We start from the raw sequence: 10435 nt of genomic DNA, 5'->3' as shown, positions 1-10435 counted from the left end.
GTCAAGTCTTCCGTTGGTCCTGCCTCCTGGTCCGTCACTAGCCTATGAGAGCGCAGCGCACGTGACGAGCGTTCTTTGCGATGACCTCATCCCTGGTGTGGGATGACGTCAAATTCAAGATGGATGGAATCACGACCAGCGCGCAGAAACCTACACAACACTGAATAAAGTCCTGGCTGTGAGGAGGAAAGAGCATATTGACGACGGGCAGGGTAAGTGTGAACGGCCGACGAAACTTCACGTTAAACCAACAATAGCAGGGAGGGTGAAACATATAACAGTTGGCGGAGAAGCCTTTTCCTTTTCCTCCCTGACGTAACTCGAAAAGGGGGATTGTGCTGCTGTAAAACCGGACCAGCTACAGCAACTGCGTGGTGTCAGGCCGAGTTGAACCGTTTTGGGGGTAAAAAAAAAAAAAGCCAAACAAACCCCACCACTACCAGCACCGGGTGTAGCGGGTATAATTCAGTCCGTCCCCGCCTACCACGGTGGTGCTCAACTTTTCCCCTCTTCATTTGTAAACGCTGTTGCCTCGCTTCTTTCGCCATTTACCCTCAAAAATAGAGAAACGCGTGTCGGTTCTCCAAACTGAAAGCGGCATTTCGGATGGAGAAGTTACTTGTCATGAGACAGTGAGCCACGTCTGGTCTCGCGGATGATCTAATACTCGACTTCCTCTTAGAAAACCGACACGACTGACACAGGGGTTACACGTTTTATTGAAAAGGCAGCCGCGGTTGATGTTAGTTTTTGATGAATGAATGAAGCTTCTGCATATGGACCTGTTATTATAACAAGTGTCAAAATAGTCAACACAACTAACGTGCCTTCCGCCCACAATTTTCAAAATAAACGCCTCTTTGAAAAGTGGAACGCAAACAATGTAAATAATAATAATGTAATAAAATATATGATATATAATAAATATATATTGTGGGCGAAAATTAATCTTGTATCTAAAAATGTTAGCTAACTCCAGTGCTCCCAGGAGAGGTCTATGACAGAAAATTCTGTAATGCCTCCTATATTTATGTTCATGTATTTACTATATTTATATTTATATTTTAACTGTGTGTGTGTATCTATGTCCTAACCAGATTTTTACTGTTTTTATCACTCTGTAGAGCACTTTGAATTGCTTGACTTGACTTGACTTGACTATAATACAGTGCGTGCCTGATGGTTGTCATTGTGGCAATATACTGTATGAGAACCATGCAAACAAAATGAATAAATCAGTGTCTTGTTACTGGATGATAAATACTCTTAGTTGCCAGATTATTAGGTACACCCAGCTAAAACACATTCAGCCTAATACAACAACCTTCAATAACTGTTTCGTTTTTGCTGCAACTGTTTTAGAGAAGTGTTAACCTTAACCCAACGTCATGCTCATTTAGGAGGCTGTTGTTTGTGGTTCTGTGGAATTGTTTCACATTACATTGAGAGATTGTATTATTATTATAATGTGAATTTTGTTTTTCTACTCTATCAGTATAATACAGTACAACTCAACAGCACATCAAACTACAGCCACTAAAATGACAATAAAGTTCAATCAGCACCTTTGTAAATCAGTTTCAACTAAAGCTGAACATTAAAACCATCATGAATGTGTGATTTATTGCAGGGCTGTTGTGTTAGACTGCATATCTTCACAGCGTATGAGCTATATTCAGAATGTCTGCTTCACCACTACATAGAAGAAGACACTGTTTTCATGTAGAAGTGGTTAGCAATGCAGGGGTTTCCCCAGGAAACTGTTTAGGCTAGATGGTAAACCAGACAGATCCTGACTCATCGTGTGTCATAATCAATCTAGTTGGTAAATATGGCATTTGCTGTGTATTAAAAAATATTTATGATGTTAGTTGAGATGGTCTTTATTTCAGGATAGGTGGGTAACCCTGCCAATGGTGAAAGGCTACACAAACACTGCCCTCACTTTAATTGCAAACCCTTTTAACTTCCTGCATTAGCCTGCACCGCTGAGGGTGACTTGACAGAGCTGCATTTTTATACCTTGTTCTGACCAATAACATGATGTAATGCCCATAAACTTGCTGTGTATGTCTTTCTGTATGTGTGTGCTCCATGTTGTGGTAAATGAGATGGTTAAACTATGACCTCTAGTGATCATCATAAACGACAACCAGTACAAACAAAAAGAGAAACAGCTATACCTCCCACCTAAAACATTATACAATTTAATCATTTTAATAATTACCATTACAATTTACAATCCAAAAAAGTTGGGTACAGTGAAACTCTGAAAAGATATTACAGAGCCGTTTTTCACATAGTCATAGAAATATTAGTGTACCACAAAACAAGTATTTATTTCTATAGAGAAACACACTTAATGTACATTCACTGAGCAAGGTGCTTAGATAACAGTGCCAGGTGAATATCAAGGCATCTAGTGGCCTTTATTTACCATCAAGTGGCAGATGGTATTTTGTAAATTATATTAACTTATGGTAAAAAAAAGTCACATTATTGTAAAATGTGAAGTAAAATGTCAGTAATATTACTAAATTGCTGACACTGTTGGTGTCATGAGAAATGATAAGGCCAACAGACACAGACATACACTGATAAGAGGGCAATAGAGCAGGTACCTAAGCTCCACACACACTTAATGATCACCTTTGTATTTATATTCCTGTATTAAAGCATTATCTTCTTGTCTTGTCTTTCAGCCATGGAGAGCCTAGTGCATTACAGTAATCCCTCCCATGCCCTCTCAGTGTTAGGGCTTCTCAATGAGCAGCGCCTGCGGGGCCAGATGTGTGATGTAGTCCTGGTTGTGGCAGACCAGAGGTACCAGGCCCATAAGAGTGTTCTGGCTGCCAGCAGTGAATATTTCCAGTCCCTGTTCACACGGATGGACGCAGAGACACTGAAAGTTGTCAACCTAGACTTCTGTGAGCCTGACGCCTTTGAGATAGTTCTGAATTACATTTACTCCTCTTCACTCTTTGTGGACAAAGGCAGTCTGGCAGCCATTCAAGAGCTGGGCTACAGCCTTGGAATCCCTTTCCTCACCAACATCGTATCAACAAGGCCACATGCATCCTACTGTGTGTCTAGAAAAAGGCTTTCGTTCACTGAAGGGGATGAGAATGATGTCCAGACAAGGAGCGTCATTGTGTGTCGGGTCCGGAATGACACAACCCATTCCTCCCGCTCAAATTATCAGAGTAAAACATCAGAGAGATCATCATCATCTCTCAACTCTAGCCGCGAATTAGCTCAGCCTTCAACAGAACACAACTCCTTTGAACCGGTCAGGAACTCTGAATCCATTACCAGGAAATCATCTGAACAGAGTGAAGCTCCTGAAAGGAAGTCCACCTATCCATACACCTCCATATTAAAAGGGAATTCATCACACATCTCATCTGTTAGGCCCCAGCTGACATCATCTGTGTCTTTCAGTGATGCTGAAGTGCAGCACATCAGGCTGCCGTCTGGCACTGACCAGGACACTAAAGAGGAGAATGAGGAGCAGGAGCCCCACTGTAATACCAAAGTGCCCTTTCAGGGTCAGGCCTGTGAGCCAAGCCAGACCATTGACAGGAGCGGGCCACTCATAAAAAGCCTACTCCGAAGATCATTATCCATGGACAGCCCCGTTCCAGTCTTCTCACCCACTCTGGAGCTCAAGGAGCTGCAAAATCGTGAGCAGTCAGTTGTTAAAATGGCATCAAAAGCATCTGGGCCAGAAACATCTGTTCACAATGGCAACTCAAAAAGAACATCTCCTCTGGTTCTCAGGTCAAAGTACCCCAGCAGGTATTATGAAGAAACTCAGGTAGAAAGAGAGGTTAGTGTGAAAGCTGAGCCCAGCAGTCCACTTGCTGACCCCATGGACATTATTCGAATCACAGTTGGAGATGCTTTGCCAGTCAACCTTAAAGACTTGCAAACAAATTATGACCAAGGTTCCAGGCCAGATTTCAATCCTCTTGCGAAACGAAAGGACAGGCCAGACAACAGAAGGTACCCATTCAAGAAGAGCAAAATATTTAAAGAACATGCCCTCTCACTTGATGAGAACATGTCAGAAACTGTACCTCAAAACATGTCAGAAACTGTACCTCAGAGTGCCAGCAGTGACTCTAATGAGAACAATGAGGAGCCACCTCAGAACAAAATTTTCAAATGCTGGAACTGTTTAAAGGTTTTCAGGTCCAGCGCTGGACTACATCGTCATGTAAATATGTATCACAACCCTGAAAAGCCGTATGCTTGCGACATCTGCCACAAGCGCTTCCATACCAACTTCAAAGTGTGGACACACTGCCAAACACAGCATGGTGTGGTACAAAACCCAGCCTCATCCTCCAGCTCCTCTGTGCTGGATGAGAAATTTCAAAAGAAGTTGATAGATATTGTGCGAGAGAGAGAAATAAAGAAAGCTTTGCTTTGGAAGCTGAAGAGGAATAAGCAAGGATTGCAATCTCCTGCACTTACCAAAAAGCGATCAAGACCCAGCTTCATATGTCCTTACTGTGGGAAAGTATTTGTGTTCCAGTCTCAGTACAGACAGCATTTAAGGACACATCCTGCTGAAAAAGCTGACGAGGACACAGCAAGGGAAAGCGTCCTTTACCAGGAAGAGGATGAGATCATTCAAGAGAAGAACACAGACGCTGGTGTTTACTCTTGTAGGCTTTGTAATATGAAGTTGTCTTCACTCTTTGAACAGGGTGATCATGAGAGGGGCTGTCGTCATGCAACTGTATGCCCTTACTGTGGCCTCCGATTCTCAAGTCCAACAGTCAAGAAGGACCATGAGGCACATTGTAAGTACAAGAAACTGACATGCCTTGAATGCATGCGGACCTTCAAGTCCTCCTTCAGCATATGGCGCCACCAGGTGGAGGTCCACAACCAAAACATGATGACTGTTAAAGACCAGATTCATCTGAGGCAGCAGGAGAACAATGATGAGGCGTCTGAAATGCTCAGGGAGGAGCATTTCAGTGACGAGCCTCTAGCAACTGGGAGCTCAAGAGAGAAGATTACTTACAGTGACTCCTCAGGTCCACCTATGTACGATTCAGAAGACTCCTCATCCTATGTGCCTGAGGACCTGAGCATGGGCCATCATGGCAAGCTGGTGGTGAAGGAGGAGCCGTTAGAGGAGGCTGTGAGTGAGAGGGAAAACACAGAGTCTGCCAAATTTGGGCTAGAGGAACCCGGGGTGTGGCCATGCGAGAAATGCGGAAATCTTTTCAGCTCTCGCAAAGACCTGGAGCGACACCAGGAGCTGCTATGCCACATCAAACCATTCATCTGTCACATCTGCAACAAAGCCTTCAGGACCAACTTCCGCCTTTGGAGCCACTTCCAGTCCCACATGTCCACTGCTAACGAACCCGGAGCCAAAGAGATCGACAGACACCCCTCGCCTCTGTCACCCTCCCCTCCCATGACCCCTCAAAGCTCCGAACGTCCCTCCCCACAGGCTTCCGTGCTCAAATCCACCCAGACGGCCCCAGTCGCTGCAACAATGGCTGAGGACTCCAGCAGCTCCGAGCCTGGTAGCTCATCAGTAAACACGACAAAGAGGCCTGAGCTAGAACGGCAGCCCAGCAGCCACAGCCCTCTATCGAGGTCAAACAGCATGGAGAATTCAAGTGGTCCTCAGGAATCAGACACACTCTTTTACCATGCCCCATCACTCTCTGCTCTGACATTTAAGCGGCAGTACATGTGCAAACTCTGCCACAGAACCTTCAAGACGGCCTTTAGTCTCTGGAGCCATGAGCAGAGTCATAGCCACATGTAAGCATCAGACAAGTGATAGTAGTGCATTTCCCTCAAGAGACAATACTTAATATTAGAATAAAACACCTCAGCCTACAAAAGGAAGACTTTGAATGTATAGCTTATTTGCTTGCCTCCAATGTCATATATTAAAGTGGCCATGATCATTAGAGGTGTAAACGTGAATGTGCAATCAAGTGCTAGATTCCTCTGTGAGACGAGATGATTATAAATGGTTTATTTTCCTTATAAAACTATCTATAACCTATCTATTTTAAACCTATTTTAGTTGTCTACTTGTATTTACCTATTTAGGTGTTTTGAGAAAACAAGGTACAGAGTTGCACCCCTCATCGCTTCAGCTGTACCACATTTGACTTAAAGGTACAACTATATATGTTGTTTTCTCAGAGTGTGGAAAAAGTGCTTTAAATTTTTGGAGGCTGCAGTTGAATTAAAGATTAGTGCTTTTGCTTTTGTATCAGATCAGTCTCCTGGTGTGAGATAATGACATCCCTTAAGATGATAACAGTGGCCTCAACAATGTATTCAATATGCACTTTGTTTAACAGTTTGATTCTGTTATGAAACTACAGAGGTGTAGTTCAAAATGTTTGCTTTGATCCCTTACTTGCCATAACTAAGGTTTTAGGATTCAGAAGTAGAAGTGATAACTTGGCCTAATAGTTTGTTTTGTTTCTTCATACTTGGCATTCCTTTGAAATTTGTTTGAGTTTCTGATTGCCTCCGGGTCATTTTGTTTATCCGGCTGGTTGAATAAGATCTTCAGTATAACAGATGAAGTTATAACGCATACTGTACAACAAACACATCTCATATACCTGTTGTTTTAGACATAGCAGTTCAGTCTGCAGTGACTAACCTGGAGACCATTCAACCAAAACCAGATGTATTTATTACAAGAAGACAGAACAGGAAATAGGATACACATTCTATGTGTTTACTACTATATACACCTTTTTTTTTAACTGTTTACCGTTTTCATTCAGTACTTATAATTTATCTCTATAATTATGAGCCTGGTGAATCATTGTATGTAAATGAATGAGACAGTGCAATCATCAGTCAAATGTGTAAGATTTGAGAAAGTTTTTTTTTTTCCTCACATTAAGAGTAAATAATTCTTAATGTTGCTGAAACAACTCATTTGTGAAAGGTGCTCAGACCAGCTTACTGGTAAAATGAAAGTGTCAGTGAAAGAAATGGGCTGAGTCAACCTTATGGTTTGATTTGATAGTGTCCTAAATACCAGATACTGTAACATTGTTCATGTATTTGGCTCATCGCATCAGCTGCTAGAAATTAATCTGAAATATTTAAAACAAGAAAAGTTTCTTTAAAGCACACTGCAGTATAGTAATGCAATGTATGGTTAATTCTAAATAATACATATGGAAAATCTAACATTGATTTGTGTTTATTAGACATTGTCACAATTTCTGAATCATTTAAGTCAGCCAACACAGTGCTACCCAGTGTTGTGTTAATACTCATACACTGATCTGATCTGAGCTTTACAGTGCTTTGATGGCCTTATGCAACCTTAAAAATATTTTGTCAATATTATTTTACATAAAAGCACAATAGATTTCCAGATGACTTATGACTCAGGCATTTAGAGGTGGTAAAGTTCAAGAACAGGGAGGCATGTGGAGGTAAAATCTTTTATTCTATGAATGGTGAGCAAGTGTTCCTGCTTCCTAAAGATTTATTATAAAGATTGTGTTTTGATTGTATTCCAGTTTCACAAATGTATTCTTGTACAAGTATATACTTCTGCTTTGGCTTGATGGATTAGAAATTTGTATAAATTATTATGATTGCTACTGTCTGGGAGATGTTGAATTGAAAGAGTGCTCCACACAAACTGTGGGAATCTGCTTTCCACTGAATGAGCAACACGCTGCATTGTGATGTTAAATTCTTTTTGAGGAAATCTGTATTGATAATAGTGCTCTTAATTTCTCGTGAGAGAAACTTTCTGAAAGTTTCACAGAAATAATTAGAATTGTGTACATGGAAGTGTTTGTATTCTCAATTTTGTACCAATTTTGTTAGTAAACAACAAGTTTTATCTTTTTAGTATTCCTGTGCTCTACCTGCAATAATGAATATTTGTATCAGCATTGGTTGCATTATTGTTGCTTTTGGAGACTTGCAGCTGTTTTGTGTTTAGGTTTTTCTACTGTTTTTGTGCTTCATTTCTGTAATAAAGAGTAACAATGGAGTATATATACAATCCTTTGTGGTGCTTGAATTATTCAGTTATACATGGTAAACTATACCTTGGGTCCAAGTATCTAAATCAAACATTAAAGATTTAACCATGTTTACTTTGTGGATTCTCTGCATCTTCTTAACACTTACAGAAACACTGTTTTGACTTGGTGAACTCTCTCTGAACTTAGCAGTTAGCAGATATAAGGGGACCCCTGTGCAGTATTTACATGATAGAAAAGGTTTAGGGCCTTGGATTTACTGATACACAATCTCCCATGTTCTTAATTTAGGGTCATTTTTGTTATGTATTCCCAAATCTCAAAATCATAATCCCTCACCTGCTCTCCTCAATTACATATAACAAGATGTATGAGTCTGTGTTGCACATGAAAGCACTGCATCATTTTAACACCTTCTTACATTGTTTCTTTGTTGATTCATCTACCTGTGGAACTAAAGTATGTGAGAACACACACGTCTTATCCTGTTGGCTGACAACCCCGGGCCTGGGGGATGTTTTTCAAGCTGTGAGCCAATGTGACAATTTCTGGCTGGAAACTAGGGAGTGAACTTAGGAAGTGTTTGCTTTAATTTGGAAAGTGGTAAAGTGGAAATCCTGTCCTACCCATGTGTAAGGTCACACTCTCAATGAAATAGTGCGTAGAGAGGAAGTTTTCACATGGATGAGGAAATCTGTTCCCAAACTCAGCCATATCTTCTGCATAAAAGATGTGACAATTGTTCTCTTCTCTAAGGTGAGGACAGCTTTATAGAAGCAAACTTTACTATGAAGAGACTATAATTACCATCAATTACAATGAACAACATTTATTGTCAAAAAATGTGCAATAATTTACAGATTCAACATTATCAGCAACACAACTTTTTAAAGAATTAAACTGATACATAGTGTAATTTGCTACTGTGTTAAAGTTGCATTTTTAAATGATGGAAGGTAAAGATAATCTGGAAAGACTGAAAAAACAAAACAAAATATCTTTAAAATAATAGACATTACATAATCAAGAATTTAGAGGTACAAGCAATGCCAGAATCACAGCAGAGATGGCAAAAAAGTGACTGAATAGTTGTTTACATTGACACTGCTTCATCATAGCAGGACTAGAGCTGACAAACCATGTTTTTGAGCATAAAAAGGGTACCAGGCATGACTATAGATACAGTTGTGAATAAAATCTTCCATATCTTGTTGGGGAGCATCCTCACAGTGCCAGGGTGTCTTTAATCAGCCTTCTCATGGTGGTGCTTACAGAGGTACCCAGACAGTCTGTGATCTGGTATGTGATTTTGTAAAGGTATGGCTGGACATCTTTGAGACTGGTGTCAAACACATTGTCCACTTCAGACTGGGTGGGCATTTTTGGCAGGTATTCGTGACGATTTATCACCTCAACAACGTTGATCACCTTCTCGCCCAGCTTCTCACCCACTTTCTCCCTGCAGATCTGTCTCTCCTGCTCATTGGCCAGGTTGACAACGTTGACCTTGATGCTCCACACTTCCCAGGGAATGCACTCATCAGAAAAAGGCCAGCGAGACTTCTTCTTCTGGTAGAACTCCAAAGAGATTTGCCCCATGCCATCGCTGCCAGAGTTGCTCAAAGCATCCTGTCACCAAAACATATGACACAATCATCAGATTATAGGCCTGCCAATACATTATCGTCAACAATCACAGGTTAAAGCTAACAGTTACCTTGAATTCAGACACAGCTTTCCTGATCACTCTGTCCAGCTCCTCTGAGGACACCCTTACAAACGTGAAATCGATGAAGTCACAGTCGATGTCCAGTGTGCCCACGGTACCGATGGAGTAGGTGCCCTCCTTTTTGTAGTGAAACTTCCCGGTGCTGCGATGCAGTAAAATGGTGTGCAGCAACGCCAGCATAGCTTCTTCCACCTGCCTCGCCTCCACCGTTACTTCAAGAACTTCCGAGCGACAATTCATTGCGAAATGTTAGTTATTTCCATTTGCAAGCGACGCCTCGAACAGGGTGATGATGGCTGCTGCTCGATCACGTTAGGTGACGCGCATATAAAACGCAACTTTGTTTACCTCTACGGACGGGCGGGGCCTATCCAACACAGTGTATTACAGTATAATAATACACTAAATAGACTTTTACAAAGGCTACCCTAGCTCCAAATGTAATCTGTGCGCACTGAGCAATGGGACATGGCAGCAGGACCTAGCTTGCTAAATGTTTGGCAATGTTGTAATGATGACAATGGGAGAATCTACGGCAAGACACGTAGATCAAAATACTCTATCAGTGACGTTTTTTGATCAGTGGCGTCTTTTAATTGGACTTTATATACCTCATATAGCACAAAACTGCATACATTATTAAAACAAAATTTTCTAGATGCCACATATTGAGTAAGTTGGGAAATAC

General features: G+C 41.2%; 2 protein-coding genes across 2 annotated transcripts; one reads left to right on the top strand and one right to left on the bottom strand.

Moving 5' to 3' along the window:
- Window positions 1–129: 129 nt before the first annotated feature.
- On the top strand, window positions 130–8038 carry zbtb21 (zinc finger and BTB domain containing 21). The gene is made up of 2 exons (XM_042431976.1): window positions 130–212; window positions 2703–8038. The coding sequence occupies exon 2, from the start codon at window positions 2705–2707 to the stop codon at window positions 5798–5800; it is 3096 nt and encodes a 1031-aa protein (XP_042287910.1). The 5' UTR covers window positions 130–212; window positions 2703–2704; the 3' UTR covers window positions 5801–8038.
- Window positions 8039–8831: 793 nt separating this feature from the next.
- atg101 (autophagy related 101) lies at window positions 8832–10240 on the bottom strand. Its single transcript, XM_042431566.1, has 2 exons — window positions 9736–10240; window positions 8832–9647 (listed from the first exon to the last, which is right to left on the bottom strand). The coding sequence occupies exons 1-2, from the start codon at window positions 9985–9987 to the stop codon at window positions 9243–9245; spliced, it is 657 nt and encodes a 218-aa protein (XP_042287500.1). The 5' UTR covers window positions 9988–10240; the 3' UTR covers window positions 8832–9242.
- Between the last annotated feature and the right edge of the window lie 195 nt (window positions 10241–10435).

This window comes from Thunnus maccoyii, chromosome 13, assembly GCF_910596095.1.
Source record: "Thunnus maccoyii chromosome 13, fThuMac1.1, whole genome shotgun sequence".
In the NCBI taxonomy this organism is placed as follows: Eukaryota; Metazoa; Chordata; class Actinopteri; order Scombriformes; family Scombridae; genus Thunnus; species Thunnus maccoyii.
The sequence above is the reverse complement of the archived record's forward strand: the minus strand, read 5'-3'. Positions and strand labels throughout refer to the sequence as shown.